Raw genomic sequence first — 24,117 nt, forward strand, 5'->3', positions numbered from 1 at the left:
GCGAGAAGGAGCCAGAAGGCAAAAGCACGACAAAGCAGCAAGGAACCATGTGCATACGGCTCAACCCGCGCAGACCATCAAACAACTATAGAAGAGCTAAATCAAAGGATACAAAAAGGGGTTGGAAACCACAAAGCTACAAGACGAGAGATGTGGGGTAGATATCCGAGAGATGTGGGGTGAAGATCCTAGCTTGGCCGGGAAGGAGCAGCTTACGACCGCTCGCCACGGAGACGACGGGCGAGCTGGAGGTCCTTGGGCTGGATGGTGACACGCTTGGCGTGGATGGCGGCAAGGTTGGTGTCCTCGAACTGAGGCTTTAGCTTGGTCCCAGAGAGAGAGAGAAGCAGACGAGAGAAGGGAGTGAGAGAGCGTGAGAAGGGAGACAAGGAAGAGGAGACTCACGAGAGAGACAAGGTAAGCCTCGGAAGCCTCCTGGAGAGCCATGACGGCTGAAGACTGGAATCGAAGGTCGGTCTTGAAGTCCTGGGCAATCTCACGGACGAGACGCTGGAAGGGGAGCTTGCGGATGAGGAGCTCAGTCGACTTCTCTGCGCGATGTCAGCTATACCCATACGAAGTATGAAGGAATGGGCAACTCACGGTATCGCCTGATCTCACGGAGGGCGACGGTACCGGGCCTGTACCTGTGGGGCTTCTTGACACCACCAGTGGTCGGCTGCTTGCGGGCGGCCTTGGTCGCGACTATCGATCAGCCACGTCCCATCACAGCTCAAGAAAAGAAGAGAGACATACGCTGCTTCCTGGGGGCCTTTCCACCGGTGGATTTACGAGCGGTCTGCTTGGTGCGCGCCATTGTGTATGAGTTGGGTTGTTGGGTGGTGTGGTGGAGGGAAGGAGTGAAGGTGAGAGTGGAAGATGTGTTGAATGAGAGATGGGAGGAAGGCAGGGGGGCCAGGGTTATATAGGCCGTAGGGGACAGGGAAGGGCAGGCGCGTCGGCGTAAACAATGGTGTACGGCATGCATCGCGGCGTTATGCGAAGTGATTGGGACGGAAAAGGTCACGTGCAGGTTTGAAACGGCGCGGCGAGACGCGTGACGTGGAATTAGTTGGGCGGAGAGTGGCTGGTCGGTATCACTCCTCGATCTTACAGGCAGTCGTGCAATGAACTCTCTGTAATTGGCTTTGTACATATCTGATTGCCTATCGGTACCAGGCGTATCTCAGGACAGCTGTCAGTTTATAGAGAACTCGACATATGTGCATGCAACCTCAGTAGCTTGAAGTCTCACATCATAATCCCCGCAGCTCCTGACCTGCCCGGCCCCATGTGAGGAGGTATGGACCTCTACATGCAGAAAGCAGACTTCTCAGCTCTTGCATGACCCGCTCTACTACCTTACCCATCCCGCACCTCAAGACAGGCGCAATAGTGATGCTCGTTGAGGGACGCAGCACACCCCCCTCGCCACCTGCCACACTCCTCCGCCACATGGTCATTTGCTTCCGCGCCTCCCTCTCTGACCTCCAACTCCAAGTCATGCTCTGTGTCTTCCTATACCAACTACTCCCAAAATGTCAACACCAGCAGGCGTACCCGCATACACCGTAGCGCACCGGTATGTCTGACCAGCCCGCTCGTTTTCTCCGCTCGAGAAGAGCTAGATCAGAAGCTGACCTAGGCCCTTTCCCGACCCCTCCACTCCCCCAACTTCCAACTCATACCATCTCGAATACACGTCTCTCCTGCCTACCGGATGCGCTGGCATACAGACTATACGTCAAGTCGCTGTATAAGCGGTATCTCGTCAACTCGCTCAACTGGTATATCAGACGGGATCTCTGGCGGGACAAGGCGATTGAGATTAGGGCGGAATTCGAGCGGAACAGGTGAGTTGGGCGAGATTGGACGTTGGGGAGGAGGGGTATGACCGGTGAACTGTGTCTATCTCGAGCTTGAAGGCGGACGGAACGAAGGGGCAGGTCCGAGGACCATTAAGGGCAGGCGTCAAAGCGAAGGGAAGGAGAGATGTCGGATAAGGCGGAAGTGGACGGCGAGGTTGGGCTGGGCGAGGTGGAGCGGGACTGGAGGAATACTGAGACAGCTGGCACCGAAGCTCGACTTGGCATGTCGCTTGGTGCAGGCTGTACATGCGAGAGGGCGCTGTATGCACTTGGGAATATAGCTGATTATGTACAGAAATATCAGCGACCCCCGTGCTCTCGCACTGGTGCTCGAACAAGCCGAGGAGCGTCTGGCAAAAGATCTTCACCCCGATCCATACAGATGTGAGCTAAATTTGAGCCATGCCACATCTTACCTTCACGTCGCGTAGAGGAGTGGGCTCATAACATCAGCGCCAATGTTCCCTGACGGCACAAAATGGTAAGTACCCCTTCCTGCGCATTCCCCGTTCCCCACGCCCCAATACCCCTCCGTACAACTCGTGTACACAACACAGTAAGCGCCTGAGCTGACACCGTCAAGGGAACGCAACATACCAGTGAGTCACTTACATAGCTGCTTGAGCAGCTTCGTCCAGCTGGAGAGGAGTCAGCTGATTCCCAGCCACGCATGTTCTCGGCAGAGGAAAAGGCCGCCGCGCTGGAAGCTAAGCACCACTAGGTGTATGCTCGGACCGATGATTTGTATGCAAGCACTATCTTGCGCTACGTCGCTACCGGGCGCAGTGCCGAGCTTTCGCGCGGATCTCGCGGACGTTGCCAGGTGTCAGATGCTCGCAGGTTAACCTGACGGGTCGGCCTCCGATTACTCCATGCCTCACTCACCCTGGGCGTTCGCACTTGCGCGCCCAAAGCATTCTATCAAGAGTTTACTAATATTGTCCTCACGGTGTCGTTCGAACCTTGACTGCAAGACCAGGTGTCACGATCAAAGGATATTCACGGCCAATCGCCGCGCTGACCCCTGCCTTCCTTTCATACGCGCTCCCCTTCGAGTGCGCCCAGCCGATAGAAGCGGTGCGAGGTCAATTGCTGATTTGCTGCTCTGCCTACTCGCTCTTTCGTACTTCATACTCGCTCACACCCCAGCACTCACAAGGATCCCTGTTCTTCCGCATTGAGGTCATCCACGATCAGCGCTCACTCGACCTATAATGTCTACGAACCCCATGGCCGCTGCCAGCGCCTGGACTGACCGAACGTCGATACCACACTTCATCCGGGGAATATTGAAGGCTGACGAGAAAAGTGGCCGGTACGTTGGGACGACCGACGATTTCGCATGGTGTCGCACTGGCGAAGGGGCCACAGAGGAGGGAGACCTAGGGGCGACCCGACTCCTGATCTGGAGTGAAGGGCTGATCTCTGGCCAGCGTCCAGGATGGGTCAGAGTCACTCGAGCTCCTTTCCTGGCGTCTGACGGCTCCATGTTGCACGGCGGCGAATGGGCGACTCTGTTCGAACAAGGCTCCCAGATACGCATCCGGCCAGTGACCGAAGGGCTGGATACGAGAGGTGTCGGCTACTCGGAGAGCCATGGCACCTCATCTTTCGATGCCGGGTCAGCACCGTGCTTTGTCTGCGAACCCGATGGGTCGCTCAACGTATACAATGCTGCTCGACCGCAGAGCATGTCACCGATTGCGTCCCGGGCTGCCAGCAAGCTGATGGCCCAAGGCTATGGGATGGGGCTCTGGCTGGAGGGGATGGGATGGGTCCCAAATGGCGGCGAGTCATCCTCCCAGATACATCCACATGGCGTGGTATGAGTTTCTGTGTTTTCGCATGTGCCGCTGAACGGACCGCACGTTCACAGCTACATAGGTGCAACAAGCATAGCGGATGCACGTTACCGGGCTCGAGTAGATAGACTGGCAGTACAGACTAGCACGACCGGTCTTGAGCTAAACTCGGACCCTGCCATATCTGACCGCCCGTCGTCAAATAGAGGACTGAGCTCATAATATCAGCGCCAATGTTCCCTGACGGCACGAAGTGGTAAGTACCTCCATTCTCCCGGCATACCAGTGAATTATCCACATAGCGGTCTGAGCACTAGCTCCGTCCCGCTGAAGAGGAGTCAGCTGATCCCCAGCCACGGATGTTCACAGCAGAGGAACAGGCCGCAGCGCTGGAAGCCAAGCACCAATAGGTGTATGCACGGACCGATGCTCTGTATGCAAGCACTGTCTTGCGCAGTACAACTCGGGATCGGCAGCCCTCTTCGCTCGACCGCGAGCACACCCTCGGCGCGCCTCACGCCGCGCATACCCTCAGCCGAACTCGGCCACCTTCAGCTGATTCTCCGAGATTGATGTTCGCCGGAGCGGGTGTATCGACCGCACATGTTAATGACGCCGTCACCTCGTGAAGTCTATTGACAACCTCCCGCTACTGAGGCCCCAAGAGTCAGCCATCTCGGGGATGTTGCTTACTGCTGTGGCCATCCTCTGTATGTTCTCACCACATTGCCCCTCGTCCTGCACGCCGAGCTCACCCGATCCCTTGAGGCAGAAAGGATGCTATGAAGTGAAACACGACAGCGCTCGGTCTTCTTTCACGGGTTGCTTTTGCTAACATCGAGCACGCCTACGAGCGCATATTTTTGGGGTCTCGCCACTATGGTGGCTTCAGCACTCTCCCATCCTCCGTACTTCGCCCTTGTCCACTCTGAAACCTTCGTTTCATCAGCTCAACCCCCAGCAACAACACAGATCGACACTTTCCCATCTTACAGACAGTCGTGATGCCCCCTCCCGCACAAATCCCCGACGAGCATGAGTCTGCAAGTGAGTCAGGGCCTTTGACCAGCCTCGGTCACCTCACTCTCAAGCACGACGCGGAGACCGGTCTCGATGTCTACGTGGGCTTGACCAGCGATTTCTCGTGGTGCGAGCGCTCCGGAGGCCCCGTCCAGGATGCCGGCAGAAGGCTACTTCGCATCTGGAACTGGAACACCGTATCAGATCCTGTCAAGCAGTCAATGGCTTTCCTGATCTTCACGGCTCCAGTCATACTGGCTGATGACGGGTCCACAGCTCAATGCGGAAGGTGGTCTTGTCTCCAGCCTCACACAACCGAGCCCGAGCGGAGGATCTTCGCGACCGCCACTAGTGCGGAGCCGTCGCTCGATTCGGTGGCCAAGGCAGCCCAGGATCAAGAAAGGAGGACCTCGATCTAATACACTGCCGATGGGGAGTATGGTCTCGTTTGCTATGACGACGGTGAGATCTGGGCCTACAACGTTACTCGTCCTTGGAATCCCAGAGCTCTGGCATCGTCGGTCTTAACCGGTGTCGTCGGCTGTTTGTGAAGGCGATGCAAGTAACAACTGGGGATACAATGAACGAAGGTCTTAGCGCATTGCTATATTATCTTGACGCGGAGGCTGATGTTGAAGAGCGTTATGCAGCGTGTCCTGCATGCCGGACACTGATGTTTAAGAGCGTTATGCAGCGTGTCCTGCATGCCGGACACAGGCTGCACCCGGCAGAACATGTCGCCCTCTGTGCTCCTTCGCGTTCCGCTCGAGGTTTCAGGCTGTTTCAGACGCACGGATCTTTGGCCACGTGCGTGCAATAGCAGCTGGTCATCAGCGCCGGCGCAAGCTGAGCTGCTGACCTGGCTGCTAAGTGCTTTGCCTCAGGCCTCATTACTCTAGCTGTCTTTTCCCAATGAGACTTTCGATACCTGTACTTTACGGGGCGGCAGAGACCGAGGATGGCTCGCTTTCAATTCAGCCCACCCATACCGCTTCCTGGCACTCTCGCGAGCCGTCTACCTCGACCGCCGGATCGTCTCGCCGAGTAGCCTTCGCTTGTGCCGACAACACCATCTGGATCACCTCGCTATCTGGGGCGGCTGCGTCAGGTGGCCCTGTATCGCCAGATATTGGCACAGATTCTGTTCCGCAAATCGTCATCCCGCCGACGAGGGCTCCTTCCGGAGGCAGTCGGACACCCACCGCGAGTCGACTCTCCCGTCCGGTCGTACCGCGCTCGTCATCCTTTGCGGGCCGCCACCGAGCTACTTCATCGGCTTCATCTATTCTCTCGTCTTCGTCACGTCGACGTTCCTCGGCCCTCTCACCTCCTCCCATCGCAAGCCCAATCGCTTCCGTCTCGACCACCACCGCTCTCGCGGACCCTCACGCCGGCCATGATCACCGGACGTCCCTTTCGGACCGGACGGATCTGCTGGGTCATCTTCGCGAGCAAAAGGCATCAGGTGTGACGCAAGATGATGGGCGGCTGGGTCTGGGAATAGCTGGATTGGGACGAAGAGGTCTACCAGGGGTACACAGCAAGGAGGATATCGCAGAGCACTCGGGGGCGGTTTCGCCGAAATCTGCGAAGTCGGCCGAGTCGGGACGGACAATTTCGACAAGGTTGATGGGGTGGATGGGCGCCGACGAGAATACGGAAGAGAAGGACCGGAACGAGTTGATGGAAAGGGTGGCTGAAGTCGAGGTTGAGCGGGAGATGATTCGGGAGGTGGAGGAGGACAAGCGGGAGGCTGAGGACGAGAAGATCATACAAGAGGCGAGGAGGACTCCTCTGCGAACACCGAGACTGTCTAGCGGTCCTGAGGATGGGACGAGGCGGACCGGAAGAGTGACGCGCATCGTACTGCGGGAAACCGCCCGAGGGAAGGTGGTACAGCTCAAAGTGGACGAGGATCTGGGCGTACTACTGGTACTGAGGGATATTGGGTACGTGCCTTTGATTTCTCAAGTCGATCAGGCAGCTGATCGATAATCAGACTGCTAGATGTCATCTCACTCGTAACCCTCGAAGTGACCGACGCGATCGATGTCGAAGCGCCAGAAGTTTCAACAAAGCAGAAGTTTCGCTTGCCGCCTTTCTGGCACTGGCAGGGCATCAATATCCTGCAGCACGACAATGTGAGCTGGTCGACTCATGGCGCGGGGCGTAGCTGACGTAGATCAGGAGTCACTCATTCTGATCCATGGACTGCCGTGGCCGTGCGGTCTGCCGAGTCCGAATGGGGAGGTCACCCATGTCGTCACGCTTCGTCCTAGTAGGACAGGTATACTGGAGGTAGTGTCTCGCCTGGACCTGCCTGGGCTGGGCGATATCGGAGCGACCAGTAATGCTGCCGGTAAGCCCCACCTCAAGATGAGACACGTCCGAGCTGATAAGTCCAGGCTCCTTCATCCTTCGCTCAACACCTACCGCGATCACCTCTTATCCCATCACCTCGCCCGCAGCTCTTGCTTCCGCGCCTTTGACTTCATCTGCCCAGCTGCGGAACCCCCAACCTCGCTCCGTCTCAGCTGCCACCCCCGGCACTTCCAGTCGACCGTCAACACCTGCACCGGGATCACTCCTTCCTCCTGGAGATGCACAACAGCTACGCAAGGTCAAATCGACTGTCCAGCTTCGGGACGCTGCCGATCAGCCTTCGGTCCATCCCACAGAATCGAAGACGGAAGAGCGGTCGCTGGCAAAGTTCTTGGCGCAGAGACGGGTCGGAAAGGAGGAGAAACTGAGTACGCCGGATCTCGCTGTCGGGTGGGGTATCGGAGAAGGGAGAGAGCTTGAAGTTGCTGGCGGGTCTGGCTGGAGCAAGGTGGACGTCCTTACCAGCGGTCTTGGAGTGGGCTTGGGGGCAAGCGGCATTGATGCAAGTTAAAGTTTTGCGAGCGCCTTGCATGGGCAAGAATGAGCTGACTCGCCTAGACATTTCTCTATGATGGTCAAACTATCCGGATCGACCAACATATCGACAACCCCAAGACTGGCCCAATTGTACAAGCTGCGCTTCTTGCGGAGGACGTTCTCATGCTCCGTAACGAGGTCGGTACCACCTCGATGTCAAACAGGGGATAGATGCTGATAGTCTAGACTACCACATTACTATACCGGTGTTCCGAGCGTGATAGCTCTCCCCAATCTTCCAAGTAAGCGGGCTTTGGCAGACATTGCCGCACGAAGCTGACGGCCTAGCTGGGAACAGGCTCATCAACTGGACAGCAAAAGGATCGTGTGCTCTGCTGGCTCAGGAGCCCTGCTCTGCGCCGACGCCGAGGGTGCGGATCTGCTCATCTTGGGCCGAGACGGCTCAGTCGACAAGCAGAGGGTCCACAGCTTCCAACAGCCATCGACATCAGCGATCTCAGCCATCACGCCGCACAATCTGGATTCCTGCTTCGTCGCTGATCGTGAGCGCGCTCGCTCCTCAAATGGCCTTATCTAATGCATCAGCTGCTGGCAATGTCACGAAGCGACGTTTATTGCACGTTCTCGACGGCAAATCTACGGCCGGTACCGACTCGCTCTCGGCCGATCGCCTTGACTCGCGCATCACGTGCCTGAAGCTAATCCAAAGTGACCCGCCTTACCTTGTCGCGGGTGATGAGGATGGCGCGATCCGAATATGGGACGCAGAGTGAGCTAGTCTGCGCTCGTGGGTCACGGCAATGAGCTGATCCAGCAGGACTTTCGAGCTGCAAGGAAGCTGGACGCTGTTCGCTTTCCCTGTACATACCATCACGCTCCTGGCCGATCCTAAGTATGGGAGCTTGGGCGGCTGCGTAATGTGTACCTCGCAGGCGGGCACAGTCGGCCTGATATCCCTAGCGGAGATGGAGCAGTAAGTTCCACTGACGCTAGTCTCGAGTAGGTATGTTGGAGCTGACAAAGAAGGCTTTTCCTCATTCCAGCTTCTCGAGTACCGCTTCGCCGGGTCTACATTGGCGGGAAGGATGTCATGCTGGCGTACGCGAATGGCAAAGCTCGGGTGTGGAACTATGAGACGCAAGAGTTCCGGCGGTCGACTGGTTTGGACGCCGCCGAGGACATGCTGAACTCTGGCGAGTGGGCGATGGTGTGAGTACAGGCCAATTTTGCAGCTGTACAATGATGCTGATACCTCAGCGACTTGGACGCTCTCAGTACCGCTCGGGATGGCCTCTCTGCGGCGAAGACCACTCTGCCTGTCGAGTCTGATCTAGGTGGGCTGTCATCGCCATGTACACAGCGAGTAAAGCTGACGAAGCAGGACGGCTACTCGAGGTCGATGTCCGAGCGCTCTGTACCACACTGCAATCTTCCCGGAATACGATGTCCACTAGTCCGCTCGCAACGCTCCGCACGATACTCTCGATTCTCATACCTTTCGGTGTTGATGCGGAGATGGACCGGATATGTCAAGAGGGACTGGGTATCAACCCGCCCTCGGATCGTGTAGCGTTTGGTATCACTAGGTCAGTCACGTGTCTACATCGCCATACTGTGCTGATTGGAAAGCCCGACAGGATCGTACTCGATCCCGGACGCAGACAAGGCGGAGGTGTGGCGAATCTCGGCAGAATCAACTGGGAAGCTCCAGCTTGCTATCGTCACGCTATTGCGTCCGTTCCTTGACTCTCTCGGTATGTCTATCATCAGCTGGTCGCAAGGCTGTGCTGACGTCTAGATCATGAGCGGTCGGCGGCCCAGCTAATTGCTTACTTTACCGCGTCCCTGCCGGAGGGATCGATCCCGGCTGGTCTGCCCTTCTTCGCTGCGTTCTACCTCGATTATATCGGTATGCTCTTCATTTGCTGGCCCCGTTTGTGCGATAAAGCTGAAGAAGCAGCCGATATTCATCAGGCCGCGCGTATGCTCTTCGGCTCGCAAATGGATGGGATGGCCGAAGCGGACTTTGAGGCTGTGGTGGATGCGCACCTACCTGAATGTGAGTCACTATTTGTATGTGCGCGATGGTCGACCCATCACGAGCTGACAACATAGTGCCGAGCTTCTTGCCTTCTGCGGATCAGCATCTCAAGGCTGCGGACCTGGCTTTGACGATGCTGGGCGGTATGGCACTGCACAAGTATCAGTCCATGACTCCCGCGTAAGCCTTTTCCTACCTAGACTGCACTCTCTTCTGTGCCTTGACGGGTCGAAGCTGATCTGCCTAGTGCACTCAAAGCCATCGCCGAGAGCATCACCATCTACCTTAATTCCACTATCCCCTCTCACCTCTCTCTCGCCATCGAACTCGCTTCGAAAGGTTTCACGACCTGGCAAGCCTTTGTCGATCCCGCCGAGATGCTCCGCCGTCTCTTCCTCCTCTCCACCTCCAATCCCAGTACCTCGACCTCACAAGGCAGCCAGATATCCGCTCAAGCTCGACTGGCGGTCCTGCACGTTGCGTCGAGCAATCCCGCTCTCTTCATGAGCACCTTATCGATGGATATCCTGGACGCTAAGTCGGTCGAGGGGCGAAAGAGCATCATGAAGCTGTGCGTGTACATGGCGCGGAAGCGGCCACAGGTGCTCGAGAACAGCTTGCCGAAAGTGGTGGAGGCGGTAGTGAAGAGCCTGGACCCAAATGTGGGGAAGATGAGGGAGGATGTGCAGCAGACTGCGACGGTCATTCTGAATGAGCTCGTTTTGGCGTGAGTTTTCTTTCCTGCATGCCTTGCGAGATGAGCTGACAATACAGCTTCTCTACCGTCGACTTCCACAGCTCCACCCAGAAGCTGGCGGTCGGTACGCACGAAGGCGCACTGATCATGTATGACCTCAAGACCGCTTCCCGACTCTACATCCTCGAACCGCACAAACATCCCGTCTCCGCCGTCAACTTCAGTCCGGATGGAAGGCGGCTCATCACCGTCAGTCTGGAAGAAGGCGGATTGACGGTCTGGAAGATTGGGAGTAGCTTGAGCGGGTTCTTCAATGTTGGTGGACCGCCGAGGCAGGGCGCGGTGAAGGCTGGGGAGCCATTCAAGCGGATAGAGTTTGCCAGGGCGGACAACGGTGAGTCTAGGCGACGATCAGATGGGTCCGAGCTGACGATGTAGTCCCCTTGGACTCGACATCTGCGCTGAGCGATGTGCAGATCTCTTGGCCGGGAATGCGGCAAGCCAAGGTGCTTATCAAGGAGACGGCGATGACCTTCGAAACTTAGCCAGGTGACTAGCATGATGAAAGGCTGGTATGTGGTCAGAATCGCTGACAGTTTCCATCAAAGGAGATGTGCGCTCGTTAATGGTCGCGTGCGTGGCTATGTCGTGCTCACACGTGCTCACCTTATCGCCTTCGACGAGACAAAGGATATCGCAATTGCGTCACTGGTATTTTCGTTCTGGGATAGCTATAGCGTGCTTGACAGAACAGCCCATATACGCTCCGCCGGGTGAGCTCTGTCGCTCAATACAATTATCGTGATCGCTATCTCATCTGAGCCGTGACCCCACGATCACGATGTCGACCCGACACACCTTTGACGTCGTCTTGCTCCCCTCCAGCGATGGGAGAACCTGTAGCGTCTATGGCGTCTTCACATTCGGCCCCTCCGTCTCGGCGGGTCTGGTACCCTCGTCCAGCCCAGATATGACATACCTGACCAGCGCCGCCACTAATCATGTCAGGACGATGCTCATCGACGCGATCGGGCAGACAAAGAAGAGAACGCCGACGAACGGCTCCATATGGCTTGGCAAGATGTCGGGTGCTGATATGGTCGCGTTCGTCAAGGGCGGAGGAGCTAGGCATGGAGTGCTTGCTACCGTTGAAGGGAGTCATGAGGACTGGGAGGAGCATGAGGTGGTCGCTGTACAGAGCGTGAAAGAGATCACCACCCAGTTGAATGCGCTCATGGCGACAAGAGGGCTCGTACGTCCTTGCTTTATCTCAAGCGCGACGTAGGAGCCAAATCGCCCTGTTCGTCCTGTTTTGACCTATGTGACAGGGCTGAAAGTCATCCGATTTGAGGATGCCGCAGACTGAATGCACTGCTTCCAGCGCCCAATGATCATGACCTGTGCCAGATACGCTGGAATGCTTGAAGTCGCTCGTGCAAAGAGGACACCTGCGTCAGCCTCAGGAATTCCGAGCCCTGACGCCGGTGATACTTTCCTCTCTTAAGATAGTATCAGATGGACGTAGGCACTCGTGTAAGCAGAGGCAGGTAGCCTGCTTGAGGGTAGGAAAGCTGTCCAGACTAGCACGCTAGACTGGCAACAGGCAGGTAGGTCGCCACCCGCTGGCGCCACTTCCAGGCCCGAGCGTAAGTGGGAGGTCCAATTACGAAGCCTCCTTTACGAGCCGCTGCAGCGAGCTACAACATTCCACGCCCAGGCCCCAGGCCTATAAAGTCCATCTATCCATCTCTTTCAGCTCCACCCACCCATCATGCCACCCCCAACATCCTCTCTCAAGCCATCAGCGGCCAAGGCGAACGGCAGCAGCAAGCCCGACGCTGCTGCTGCTGCCGCTCCCGCCAAGACTGGAGCTGCCGCCCCAGCAGCAGCTGGCGAGGCAGGGGAGAAACGCACGACCCTCTCGAAGCCCGATAAGGCTGCATATGATTCGGAGCAGAAGGGGTATACCAAGGAGATTGCCGAGATCAAGACTAAGCTCGTATGTCCACCCCCACCATCTGCATCGCCGAGGCACAGCGGAGCGACTTGCTAATACCATGGGCAGGACGCTATCCGAGCACGGATCAACCTCGGCCAAGCTCCCAAAGGTGACGACCGCCGGTCTCAGCTCAAAGCCGAGATGGACGCGCTCCGGACCGAGCAGAGCAAGTACAAGGGCGACCGAGGAAAGCTGCTCGATGAGGTCAAGCGGCTGCAAGAGGGGTTGCAGCGCAAGATTAAGGAGGCGCAGGCGAGTCGGGGGAAGGTGGCTTTCAAGAATGTGGATGAGGTGGATGACCGTCTGGAGTGAGTCTTCTTCACTTTGGCGGAGCAAATAGGGGGTAGGGGAGATGGAAGGAGGGGGAAGGGTCAGTGCTAATCGCTTTAGCTCGCTCAACAAGCAAATCGAAAGCGGCACCATGAAGCTCGTAGACGAAAAGAAGGCCCTTCAGGAAGTGTCCAACCTCAAGCGTATGCGCAAACAGCTCGAATCGACCGGATCTGTCGACGACGCCATCGCGGCCGACAAGGCCAAGATCGATGAGGTGCGGGCCAAGCTGGACGATCCCGAGGCGCGGAAAGTGAGCGACCGGTTCGACGTGCTCAAGAAAGAGATGGATGGGTTGCGGGATGAGGGGAACAAGGCGTATGAAGAGAGGAACAAGTTGTTTGATGAGCGGAATGCGTTGAGTGCTCAGCTTGTAAGTCGTCTCTGTTGCGCTGAGGTGGGGAATACGCAGAGGGGAAAGGGCTAATAAGTAGGACGAGGTATTCGGCAAGAAGCGCGAATCGGCCTCGAAATACCGCGAAGAGAACGACACGTACTATGCCAAAGTCCAAGCGGACCGTCAAGCCCGCCAGGACCGCTTCAAGGCCGACAAGGCCAAGGAGGACGCTGAGCGCCGGGAAGAAGAGATTGTGCGCTTGCGCGAAGAAGCCAAGCAGCCGGCCTTTGGGGCCGAGATTGAGGACTGCAAGATCCTCACGGGATGGTTCCAGGGTAAATACGGGAACGGGGAGGTACCGTCTACGAACGCTGCCAAGGCGCCTGTCCAGGTGGAAGGTGTCAAGGAGCTCGAGCGGAGGAAGGTTGAGGATGATTTCAAGGGGATGACGCTCAAGAAGAAGGACGATGAGGAGATGGGCGGCTTCTTTGGGGGTATGGGCAAAAAGGGGAAGGGGAAGGGAAAGCAGGCTGCTGGAGGCAAGGGCGCGGCGGCGAGTGGGACGGCGACGCCCACGGAGGGCGGTGCGGCCACGCCCGGCGGAAGCGGGGCTGTCAACCTCCCGATGAGCCTGTTGTCGGCCTTGTTGGCGCTGGGTATCCCGCCCCCGACTGGAAAGTCGGATGTCCAGAGGACGATTGATGATCTCGAGACCAAGCGGGCGTGGTACGAGGCCAATTCGTCTACCAAGACCAAGGTGAGCTTCTGATGCTGGCCTAATATCATCATCTGTATATCTTGACGGACTGAGCTGACGTCTCAGACCGAGATGGACCGCGTCGAGCAGCTCGTCGCCAAGATGCAAAAGAAGAACCAGCTCGTTACTGGTGATGCCGACGCTGAAGAGGAGGACAATGAGCCCGCTACTGAGGATGCCGAGGCCAAGGCGGATGCGGTGGAGGACGCGCCGGTCCCGAAGGAGGAGGCTGGCGGCGCAAAGGAGCCCGCCCACAGTGAGTTTATATCTTGCTGTACTCCTGGCCGGGCTGCGAGACTGAGCTGACGACATAGCCGTGGCTGGGAGCGCTAGTGTTGTCGACCCCAACTTGAAGCTGCCGCAAGCAGGTGCGGGCGACCATGTTGTAAGCCCTAAGTCTGCCCTTCAAGGATTTGGAGAGGGAAAAGCTGATGAGATAGCTTCCATCAGATGCTGCGCCTACAGACGAGATCAAGCACGTCGACTCGGCGCTCGAGGAGATCAAGGAGTCGGGGGAGGAAGCTTGATCCTGTTCAGTCAATCCATTGTGTTCGAGCCAAAAAAGGAGGTCATGGACTTGACATCTTGTTGGACGCATGCAGCTCTTTTGACTTTTGGCTGACTCGCTGGCTGTCTGGCTGACTATCGGTATCTGCGCTGATTCAAGAGATGCTTGCTGATGTAGATGCATGATCGTTCGAAATGATGCGCTCCCATCAGACGCATCGCCGGCAGAGGAGATCGAGCACCTCGACTCGGCACTCGAGGAGATCAAGGAGTCGGAGGAGGACGCTTGATCCTTGTGTTGAGGTCATCAGTGATCAATGGACTAGACATCTTCTTGTCGGACTCATGCAGCGACTTTGGCAATTGCCCTATTGACCAGTCCCGGTAAAGCGGCGAGCCTTCCGACATCGATCAACTGATCGTCGATGTTTCGGATGGCTTCGGCCGAGCGGAGGAATGTGATTTCAATTTCCGGGGCATGTGAATTGTCAATTTGCCAAAATCCCTCCAGCTCCCGCCAACGTCTCTCACAGCACAGCACAGTCCTGACGGTCTACTCACGAGTCGCGACTCGTTTGCGTTTCGCGCATCAGGGTCTCGCTCAACTTAAGAGCTGTTGCCAGCATCTGAACGACGCGCCGACGCGTTTCGATGACATCACCGACGATCCCTGGAACGTGACGCGTGAATGGGGCTCTGGATGCGCGGAGCAACGATGTCGAGGTGCAAACCGTCGTCCTGGGCCACTGAGCATATAATGTAGGCCCTCAATCAGCCCAAGGGGTGGCGATCCCCATCACCCATCCCCAATCGCGCCGAGGTCGACCCACTTACGGATCCTTGCCACCACTCATTATTCAGCCATCAATCTTACAGGTCTGCGACCACAACGTCTCTACGGCTCTTACCCTAGCACACAATGCCACTCGTCGACAACAAGCTCTTCTACGATCCACTGCCGGAGCGGGGATTTCATCACAAGATTCTGAAGGTCACGGCGCCGGTAAGTCCTTTTGTCTTGCTGGGTCTGCTTTGTCACTAGCTGCTCCTGGGCCATCGGCCTGCTATTCACAGCTCACTCATCCAGATTCTCACGACCATCGCCACCGTGGTCTACCTCTTCTACCCGATCAACAGGAACAAGGTAGCCGCTCCAGCAGGTTCTGAGTCTACCGCGCCGCTCAGGGCGAGCTGGCCTAGTCTCCAGCTGGTGCAGACGTGTATCGTCCTCCGTAAGTGCACGTTGAACGTCCAACTGCATGGGCAATATGTCAGAGACATGAGCTCATTGTTACAGTCACCCTCTTTCTTGTCTTGATCATGGCCTTGATCCTGTACGCAGCCAAGGGCCCCATTCAGAGAGACTTTGTAGCTCGCGCAAAACTCTTCGCGGTTCTGTTCTTCTGCATCGCTTTTCTTGATGTAAGTCTGTCTTTTATCGGATTCGCCACCTCACTGTGGATGGTAGCTGACCACCCTAGGTTGCCCAGTACGTCCTTCACCACCTCACCGGACCTCATCTGATATATATCGACAGAGTCGCTTTGACTTATGCGCTACTGCCTCCCTCTCCCTCGGGCAATTACACCCCGCTCGACTGGACGGTCGTCATCGCCACCAACGTCTTGCTTCCGCTATCCTCCTTTACTCTTTCGTGAGTCCTTCTTAGGCGTATACTCTGTTCCCACACGAGCTTCGCGCTAACGTCTCAGCATCGCCTGGTTCTGTGGCCGTAGCCAACCGGTCGAGACTATCGACGAGGAAACATTCGACGATAGGACATGTCTAGCACCTGTTCTTCTCTATAACTATCACTCCTCCGGCACGAGCCCGCCTATAAGGTCCTTTGCACGAGGTGAGCAGAAACTTTGCGTCCAAAGGATAAGCTGTAAGCGCTGAGCGCTGACGAGCAGGTCCGACCAGTCCCCACGATAACGAGGCGCCTCAGCCCAACGGGACGGCCCCGCCCAGTGATCCGGTCTCGCTCAACAGGTCGCCCCGGCGCTTGAGGCTTCTTGTCGAGCAACAGCGAGCTCAAGCAGCTCCTCGAACGTGATCGCCAGAATCCAGGCTAGATAGGTGCATGTCGGAGAGGGCGAGATAATAAGGAGGCGCATGGAGGCGCGACGCGGTGGGCGGGACGGTGTGATGCGGACATCAGCTGGTCTGGGTCCGATGTATCTTTTCTAGGTTGTAGCATCATGTTGTCGATCGTCATGTACTTGTGCTTGTACATCAGTCCGACAGCCCATACAGCATAGTCCAAAGGATCGAACCCATACGCGTACTCAGTCATGCCTTGGCTAGTGTGACCCCACCACTAGGTGCATCCATCAAAGACGATACCCAAATACACTGCCTAACTACGCTACATATGAGATTGTCATCCCTCAACCCAACACCCAAGATCCCGCCTCTAGGCTCGCACCAGCAACCTCTCCCCCCCGTGGTCATATTGATCGCAAGTGCAAGCACTCGACAAACGCCGTAAGATCATCCTTCGCCACCTCTACGACCGACGTCTCAAACATGTCGTGTTTTGCTCCTGCGCCACTCTCCTCTGCCGCCTGCTGGAACGCCAGACCAAACTTGCTACACTTTGTCAGCATAGTCATCCCTGTCTCAGTCCGACGTATGCGCCGCCTCCAGCTTTGACAACTGTTGACTCACTTCTTCCTAACATTCCCAAACTCCATCCCACCCGTGATACCCACAACTAACCACGTCCCCCTCTCCTCATCCAGCGCAGCTACGACAAACGGCAAGTCCTTCTCCCCCTTCTTATTCTTGTCGGCTTTGGCAGCCCACCTATCCCGCGCCGCGTCCATTAACCAAAGAGCCAAGCGCGAGAGGGTCGCGGGATGCGAAAAGAGGCGGAGGTCCGGACCTTCTTTGAGGGCGCAGAAGCGGAATGTGCGGAGGGCGCGGATGGAGGACTTGTCGAGGATGGAGGAACCTTGCCGGATGATGGCCGAGTGGAGGGATTTGGCGAGAAGGAGGGAGTTGCGCATGAGTGCGACGCTAGGGGTCAGTCGAGTGCTTCAAGGGAAAAAGAAGAAGCAGGGGAAACTTACTCTTCGCACGCATCCCAAGCAATCCAGAAATTGGTCACTTGCCAATTCTGCTCCTTCTTCGCTCCATCTTGCGTCTCCTTGCCCCTCCCATCCGCTCCTGCCCCTCCCGCACCGGCACCGGCACCGCCATTCGGGTTGACATTTTCCTTATCCTCCCCCGCTGCTTCCCGTCCACCGATATTCCACGCTCTCGTGCCGCCAAACCACTCGCCGCCGTTTCGTCCCCCTTCACGCTCAATCTCCATCCGCTGCCCCTTTGCAACTTCCAGTAAGGCCGAGAAACCCTCGACGGCGTCCGCTGCAGACAGGCTGGATAGGGCAAATCCGAATGAGCGCGAGAAGGAGGGGTATTGCAGGTCGACGAGGCCGTAGTCTGGGGCGACGGCTTCTAGCTTTTCGGGCAGGATGCGTTTTAGGTGTGTGTCCATGTGGGGGTAGGCTTGGGTGCATTGTTGTAGGGAGAAACTGGGGATTAGCCTCGGGACCAGAAGAAGAAGATGGGAGAAGGGGGAAGAGGACATACCCCATCTTGGCCAGTAAACCCTGGAGCTTCTTCTTACCCCTATCCTTCCATATCCCCAACCTCCCCGCGACATAGCTCGAATGCAGCATCGCCTCATACAGCGTCCAATGCCTGAAGAGTGTGAACCGCATCTCCTCGCTCCGCTGTATACTCCGATCATCGGGATTAGGCGTCCGTCCAATGCCCACGCCCACCGGCGTAACCTCGTGGTTCAGACGTACGACCTCATCGAGGAATAACTCGTGATACCGCTCATACTGGGACATGGCGATCCGGTTGGAGATGTACTGGTGGGTCGTACCGAGGATGGCGAACCAGAGGAGGTCGTTGTCCGCGCGCTCGAGCACGGTAGCGAGGAGGTAGACACACTGGGCGACCGACATGCCCCACGACGTCCCGGCTTCGTAGTACCGTTGAATACGGTCGTGGTGTGCGTCTCGGGCGGCGCGCGTGAGTCTGCGTCCTGGCGCGTCGGGGTCGATGGGTTTGCGCTTTTTGGCTTTGGGGGGTCGGGCCGAGTTGGTACGTGGGCGTTTGCGGCTGGGACCGGGGGCGTTGGAGTCGCCCTCGGCGTCGCTGTTGTCTCCTTCTGGGTCTTCCTCCTCCTCATCGTCTTCCTCTTCTTCTTCTTCTTCGTCGTCCTCCGTATCTGACCCGCTGTCTGATGGCTCGTACTGATGGATCAGCTCATTCGACATTTTCGAGGACCGCTGAGCTCACCTCCAAAGCCTCCCAACTCTTCTTGACCTTATCCAGACTCGCTTCCTCCCCATCTCCCCACACCCAGAACCTTCCACCGCCGCCAGTCTCCTCATCATCCTCGTCATCCATGTCCAGGTCCAGGCCGTACAGATTGGACAAATTCCATGGTCGATGCGCGTCGATGATATGCAGATGGCACTTTCGGGGGAGTGTAAAGTATTGCGAGAGAGGAAGGAGAGAGCCGAGGGAGAGGAGGATGAGGGTATGTATCTAGTAGATCAGCTTTGCTTCTCTCGTCACGGAGATGTGACAAGCCCGGATAGCTCACTTCGTCATTCTCGAAAGCTTGGTCCCGCTTGACCTCGAGCTCGGAGTAGCTTCCTATAGGTAAAAGCCTATACGAGATGTCGTCCTGCTTGAACAGAGCCACCAGGATACGTGCAGCCATCAGGCCATCCTACCCGAGTCAGCTGTGCGCTCGCAGAAAAGATGTGAGGCACGTCACTCACCACATCCGCACCGCAAAAGATCACCACGCCACCCGACCCAGACCCGCCTGATCTCCGCACACGCGAGACGATCGAGTTGTACGCATCCACATAGCTCAATGCTGAGGGTCCAAGATCGGGTCCGGGGGGGTTGATGAGCGGCATAGGGAAGTATGTGGTGGACGCGTCGGGGTCGGTTAGGGATTTTGGGAGAACTAGAGGGAAGGGCGAAGCTTGCTTGAGGGACAAGATACCTGTCGAGGAGATAGTAATGAGCGAGCGATGATTGACCTGGGCGTAGCCTGAGAGGTGATGGGTATGAGCTCGTTGTCGGTGAGCTGAGTAGAGAGCAGTTGAGAGCTCTCTTCCTTTAGGTTTTCCTTTTGTCGCGCGACGCGTCGCGGTCAATAACAATCGGTCTGTTTACGTAACTAAGCCCCCTTAATACGTCATAGCTGTCGGCGATGTCCGCCTCGCAGTCCACATTCCGCAAAACGGCTCGGGCCCAACTCGGTCCACAGCTCTCCGCTATGAATAGACTGTATCTATATCACCTTGTACCTTGTCCTCTCGACATAAAGAGACAGACATAACGGCTCCTCGAAGGCCTAGAGATCCATCCAAAAAGGCTCAAATCCACCATGTCGATGCCCCAAGCAGACTCCAAGGCTCCCAAAGTCTCCTCCCACCCCCTCTCCCACCTCCGCTCCAAGGTCGACAAGCTATCCTCGGGCCTGTCACGTCTCGGCGTAGCGGTATCGACGACAATCAACCCAAATCATCGGCATGATGAGGAATGGGAAAAGGAGGTGGATGCCAAGATGGAGGCGATAAGGGATGGACACAGGTTTAGGAGTTTCTCGGGCGAGAGGGAGGGGAATTGCGTCAAGTGGCATGTGGACGGGCATGGTCAGTTCACCCACGCGCAGTATTCAGTGTGCAGAGAGCTGATATGTCAGATTACTTCTGGGCCTTGTCGGAGGTCATTGACCAAGCGGAAGAGGTGGGACCAACTGCTTCATTCGACGAAAACAAAGGGAACTGACAGGATAGAGCATCATGATTCTCGACTGGTGGCTCTCACCCGAGCTGCAGGTGAGCTGAGGAACATGTGTGAAGCGTTTCACCAGTTCTATAGCTTACATTTTCAGCTGCGCAGACCCGCTGCGCTCTTCCCGGAATGGCGTCTTGACCGACTGCTCAAAAAGAAGGCAGAGCAAGGTGTCCGGATATACATCATGGTGTACAAGGAGGTCAGCTCAGAGGCCTATGATCGTGTTCTCGGCGGCAGCAGCTGATCATGCAGGTGACAGCCTCTATGGCTCTCTCATCAAGCCACACCAAGGTCCGCTAAATTGTCCAAATCGAGGCATGGTCCCAGCTGACAGACTAGCACGCCCTCGAAGACCTGCACGACAACATCGCTTGTATGCGCCACCCAGACCATTCAGGCGGAGAGCTCGTCTACTACTTCTCACACCACGAGAAGGTCTGTATTGTCGACAACAAGCTAGCGGCGATGGGCGGTCTGGACGCGTGTTATGGAAGATGGGACACGAGGGACCATCCGTTAGCGGATGTGCATCCTACCGAATTCTACAAGAGCTTGTTCCCGGGTCAAGGTGAGCTTTCCGGGCAAGTACGTTGCGGCAAATACAAGCTGATGAGTAGATTATAACAACTCCAGGGTGATGGACTTCCAGGTCAGCTGCCCGTGCCGTATCGACGGAGAGCACAGCTGACCATGCAGACTGTCGAGAAGTACACATCAAATGCGCTGGCTATCCAGACTACGTCCCGGATGCGTGAGCTGACAGCAAGATATAGCTCTCGACCTGAGAAGCTGACATAACAGCTTGGCACGATACTTCGCTCACCATCGTTGGACCTAGCGTCGTCGACCTAGTACAGCACTTCTGCGAGCGCTGGAACTTTGTCAAAAAGATCAAGTGCGTCAGCTGTCTCTGTCCCATCCCACCTGATGCGATGTCCAGCTGACGATTCAGGTACAAGCACGACCACCGAATGGAATGGCTTGCTCTACCCTCACGTCAGCTTCCCAACTCTCTGAGTCCGCCCTGGAGTCCAGCTGACAAGATAGCATGGGAAGATGTCCGTTCCGAACACACCGCCGACAAGGTCGCCCGTGACAATGAGTTCCGGCTCAACCACCCGCACCTCGCCGAATGGAAAGAAAAGGGACGGGCCCTGACGCACCCGTATCACTGGCCGCCGTCTGAACAGCCGCGCGCGAGCGAGGAGGTTCCGGGCGGGACGTGTAGGGTGCAGGTATTGAGGAGTGCAGCGGATTGGAGTCATGGGATTTTGAAGGAGGATAGTATACAACGTGAGCTGGCTTCTTGACGTTTATGGGATGTTAGGTGAACGATGGGTGAACGAGGAGCTGATGAGGTAGAGGCGTATATTGGCATGATTCGGGAGGCTAATCATTGTATCTACATTGAGAATCAATTTTGTGAGTTGGCAGGCCTGCGACGTTAACCAGATGAACCCAAAGCTGACGTTCATAGTGTGAGCTTCGTCTGGAGGTAGCTCTTGTACCGCAGATGAGCTGACTGGGTATAGCATCACGACCACTTCACCCGGTCAGCCGGTTCAGAATATGATTGGTGAGCTGGTCGATCAGGTCCTGGTTCCTCAATCCTTTCAAAGCTGACAGACACAGGTCTGGCTTTGGCCCAACGGATCATCTCCGCCGCACAGCAGGGTCGGAACTTCAAGATCTTCGTCTTGATCCCAGCAGTCCCGTAAGCTGCCCTCTTGTCTCACTGTTGAGGCCATCAGCTAACCCCATTCAGTGCCTTCGTGAGCTTTCTCGCATGCTCACGCAGTCACGACTTGCCGAGAGACAGGAGTTCACGAAAGCTGACGGTATAGCCTGGAGATATTCGAGGCCAGTCTGGTCTCAAGGCGATCATGGAGGCTCAGTACAGGTCTATCAATCGTGGTGGGGAGAGTATCTTTGAGATGGTGCGGAAAGCTGGCTTCAATCCGTGGGTCCGCCAGCGTCCATGCATGGGATATTCAGCTGATCCGTCAGGAACGACTACATTACCGTCAGTTTACGCGATGGCGATTCTGGTTCTGCGCCGCTCAAGCTGACATGGCAGTTCTGGAACTTGCGGAGCTACGACAGGATCAATAACCCCAAGACACTCATCAAGGAGATGGAGAAGAAGGTCAGCTTTCGGAGCTCGTTGCCCGTCTATGGTTGAGTCGAGAGCAACACAGCTGACCCCTTAGTCCGGCGTATCCTTCCATCAAGCCCAAGTCGCCCTCGCAAAAGTCTACGTCGGCGCGGACGATGTAAAAGGAGGTGGTGATCACGAAGTCGTCAATATTGAACAGCCGCATGATTCCGCTACGGGCGCGGATCAGATTGGGAAGAAGGATACTGTGGAGAAGGCTGTTCCGTTGCCTGCTACGCTGGAGGAGGTGGGTCTCTTCCCACGTTCAAATTAAGAGCGAAAGGTATAGAGAACGATAGCTGATGGAATCTAGGCAGAAGAATTGATCAAGCGTTTCCAGGCTGGTGGGGGCAATGTCGATCCGAAAGTGTGAGTCTGGTGCACCGAGCGGTGAAGGGGATTACGTCGCTGATCTCCAGATCCGACAATATCTGCCAGCACGCGCTTCAGACGGGCAAGAAGCCGATAGATGAGCATTGGGACGGGACGGAGCAGGAAGAGCTGGACTGTATCGTATCCGAGGTAAGCTGACCTAACCTCTCCGACTCGAGTATGGAGCCTATAGCTGACACCTCAGCTCTGCTACATCCACTCCAAGATCATGATTGTAGACGACCGCCGAGTCATCTGCGGCAGTGCTAATCTGAATGACCGATCTCAGAACGGAGACCATGATTCCGAGATTGCGATTCTGATGGAGGACTCGGATATGGTGGAGTCTGTCATGGATGGGAAGAAGTACATGGCGAGCAGGTTGGCGACTTCATGGCGGAGGACTCTCATGCGAGGTCAGCTCGCCGGTATCCCATGTCGTCAAGACGAAAAGGCCTAAAAGCTGACCCTACCAGAACACATCGGCCTCCTCCCCTCCCAACCCGCCTTCGACGGCCAAACCCAGCCCAACGACAACATGCACCCCGTCCCCCTTCTCAACACGTACGACTGGTCTTCCCCCGAAGACCTCGCCGTCCAAGATATCCTCTCGCCCGAATTCGAGCATCTGTGGTTTACCACCGGTAAAACCAACCGGAGGGCCTTTGAGCGGATATTCCGTCCCGTCCCCAATGACGCCATTCGGAACTGGGAGGACTATGCGGCGTACCTTAAACCGGCGGCGGGGATTGCGACGGGCCATGTGGCTAATCCAGATATGAGCCTCCGGGAGGTTAAGGAGGAATTGGGCAAGATTCGGGGGCATTTGGTGGATATGCCGATGGAGTTTTTGGCGGTGAGTCTTTTGCTTTTGTTTTGAGATCTCTGGGCGGCGCGCTGGAAGACAGAGGGGACGAGAGCTGATAGAGTAGGACCTCAAGTATATGACGGAAGGAGTGAGTACAGAGTAGCCTTTCAGACCGGTTTCGAGTGCCAAGCTGATGAGTTCAGGATTGGCTCGCAGTGAACAGAATTACACTTGCGCTCTACGTATAGAGAGCTATCATTGCTACGGACAAGGTCTCTGAGATAGGGTTATCTAATGGGCACGAGGTGGATCGCAAAGGGAACTGTCCGAATAGAGCAGCAAAGTATGGTAGAAACATCTATAGACACGCATGTACAATATCCACCTCTGTACCGTCTCTCATGCAGAACTGACAACATGGTCAAGGACAGGATTTGCATAGTATAGCTCGCTAGCTAGCTCCGACTCGACCAAGCTCCGCAGCGCTACCTACCCAACCCGCCTCGTATACGTACGACGTATTCGACCCAAATTAAAGAAACAGCTAATGTATGTATGTACCGTATCGTATCGTATGCAGAAGAAGAGAAAAAGCCCAGAAAGTTAATCGTACAAAACAGAATGAACAAGACCTAGCTATATAAGCGCTAATATGCGAGAGGGGAGAGGGGGAGATAATGTACAAATCGAGGTCCAGGGTAGT

The 24,117-nt window shown here is 56.2% G+C and overlaps 8 protein-coding genes across 8 annotated transcripts; 6 read left to right on the top strand and 2 right to left on the bottom strand.

Annotated features, from left to right (window-relative positions):
• Window positions 1–212: 212 nt before the first annotated feature.
• Window positions 213–817, bottom strand: MKK02DRAFT_35215 (histone H3; the record flags this gene model as incomplete). The annotated part of the gene is made up of 4 exons (XM_053089114.1): window positions 213–311; window positions 406–551; window positions 604–705; window positions 757–817. The coding sequence occupies 4 exons, from the start codon at window positions 815–817 to the stop codon at window positions 213–215; spliced, it is 408 nt and encodes a 135-aa protein (XP_052942778.1).
• A 721-nt stretch (window positions 818–1,538) lies between these two features.
• Window positions 1,539–2,589, top strand: MKK02DRAFT_40382 (uncharacterized protein; the record flags this gene model as incomplete). The annotated part of the gene is made up of 6 exons (XM_053091077.1): window positions 1,539–1,582; window positions 1,737–1,853; window positions 2,164–2,252; window positions 2,322–2,349; window positions 2,452–2,467; window positions 2,533–2,589. 6 exons carry the CDS (start codon window positions 1,539–1,541, stop codon window positions 2,587–2,589), a joined length of 351 nt encoding a protein of 116 aa, XP_052942779.1.
• A 493-nt stretch (window positions 2,590–3,082) lies between these two features.
• MKK02DRAFT_40383 (uncharacterized protein) lies at window positions 3,083–4,080 on the top strand (the record flags this gene model as incomplete). The annotated part of the gene is made up of 2 exons (XM_053091078.1): window positions 3,083–3,691; window positions 4,024–4,080. The coding sequence occupies 2 exons, from the start codon at window positions 3,083–3,085 to the stop codon at window positions 4,078–4,080; spliced, it is 666 nt and encodes a 221-aa protein (XP_052942780.1).
• Window positions 4,081–5,602: 1,522 nt separating this feature from the next.
• MKK02DRAFT_40384 (uncharacterized protein) lies at window positions 5,603–10,853 on the top strand (the record flags this gene model as incomplete). Its single annotated transcript, XM_053091079.1, has 19 exons — window positions 5,603–6,639; window positions 6,690–6,831; window positions 6,878–7,049; window positions 7,096–7,547; window positions 7,631–7,747; window positions 7,796–7,851; window positions 7,898–8,112; window positions 8,156–8,339; window positions 8,388–8,543; window positions 8,597–8,779; window positions 8,828–8,904; window positions 8,952–9,156; window positions 9,200–9,324; window positions 9,369–9,479; window positions 9,531–9,629; window positions 9,686–9,791; window positions 9,859–10,338; window positions 10,386–10,702; window positions 10,747–10,853. The coding sequence occupies 19 exons, from the start codon at window positions 5,603–5,605 to the stop codon at window positions 10,851–10,853; spliced, it is 4,341 nt and encodes a 1,446-aa protein (XP_052942781.1).
• Window positions 10,854–12,079: 1,226 nt separating this feature from the next.
• MKK02DRAFT_40386 (putative nuclear segregation protein Bfr1) lies at window positions 12,080–14,258 on the top strand (the record flags this gene model as incomplete). Its single annotated transcript, XM_053091080.1, has 7 exons — window positions 12,080–12,307; window positions 12,374–12,615; window positions 12,698–13,010; window positions 13,072–13,731; window positions 13,798–13,987; window positions 14,046–14,116; window positions 14,172–14,258. The coding sequence occupies 7 exons, from the start codon at window positions 12,080–12,082 to the stop codon at window positions 14,256–14,258; spliced, it is 1,791 nt and encodes a 596-aa protein (XP_052942782.1).
• Window positions 14,259–15,157: 899 nt separating this feature from the next.
• MKK02DRAFT_29992 (uncharacterized protein) lies at window positions 15,158–16,294 on the top strand (the record flags this gene model as incomplete). The annotated part of the gene is made up of 6 exons (XM_053087955.1): window positions 15,158–15,241; window positions 15,281–15,470; window positions 15,536–15,660; window positions 15,720–15,892; window positions 15,951–16,093; window positions 16,152–16,294. The coding sequence occupies 6 exons, from the start codon at window positions 15,158–15,160 to the stop codon at window positions 16,292–16,294; spliced, it is 858 nt and encodes a 285-aa protein (XP_052942783.1).
• Window positions 16,295–16,688: 394 nt separating this feature from the next.
• Window positions 16,689–19,190, bottom strand: MKK02DRAFT_40388 (CDC45 family; the record flags this gene model as incomplete). The annotated part of the gene is made up of 7 exons (XM_053091081.1): window positions 16,689–16,830; window positions 16,909–17,259; window positions 17,313–17,777; window positions 17,836–18,509; window positions 18,556–18,807; window positions 18,866–18,994; window positions 19,047–19,190. The coding sequence occupies 7 exons, from the start codon at window positions 19,188–19,190 to the stop codon at window positions 16,689–16,691; spliced, it is 2,157 nt and encodes a 718-aa protein (XP_052942784.1).
• Window positions 19,191–19,666: 476 nt separating this feature from the next.
• Window positions 19,667–23,662, top strand: MKK02DRAFT_40389 (uncharacterized protein; the record flags this gene model as incomplete). Its single annotated transcript, XM_053091082.1, has 25 exons — window positions 19,667–19,934; window positions 19,985–20,028; window positions 20,079–20,120; window positions 20,177–20,278; window positions 20,332–20,370; window positions 20,419–20,647; window positions 20,697–20,728; window positions 20,776–20,830; window positions 20,881–20,974; window positions 21,032–21,075; window positions 21,127–21,372; window positions 21,442–21,501; window positions 21,593–21,655; window positions 21,712–21,793; window positions 21,845–21,851; window positions 21,924–22,039; window positions 22,087–22,102; window positions 22,157–22,225; window positions 22,290–22,481; window positions 22,548–22,603; window positions 22,654–22,756; window positions 22,812–23,022; window positions 23,083–23,462; window positions 23,539–23,562; window positions 23,618–23,662. 25 exons carry the CDS (start codon window positions 19,667–19,669, stop codon window positions 23,660–23,662), a joined length of 2,619 nt encoding a protein of 872 aa, XP_052942785.1.
• Between the last annotated feature and the right edge of the window lie 455 nt (window positions 23,663–24,117).

The sequence above is a fragment of the Dioszegia hungarica genome (genome assembly GCF_025882075.1).
Source record: "Dioszegia hungarica strain PDD-24b-2 chromosome Unknown MKK02contig_24, whole genome shotgun sequence".
Taxonomy (NCBI): Eukaryota; Fungi; Basidiomycota; class Tremellomycetes; order Tremellales; family Bulleribasidiaceae; genus Dioszegia; species Dioszegia hungarica.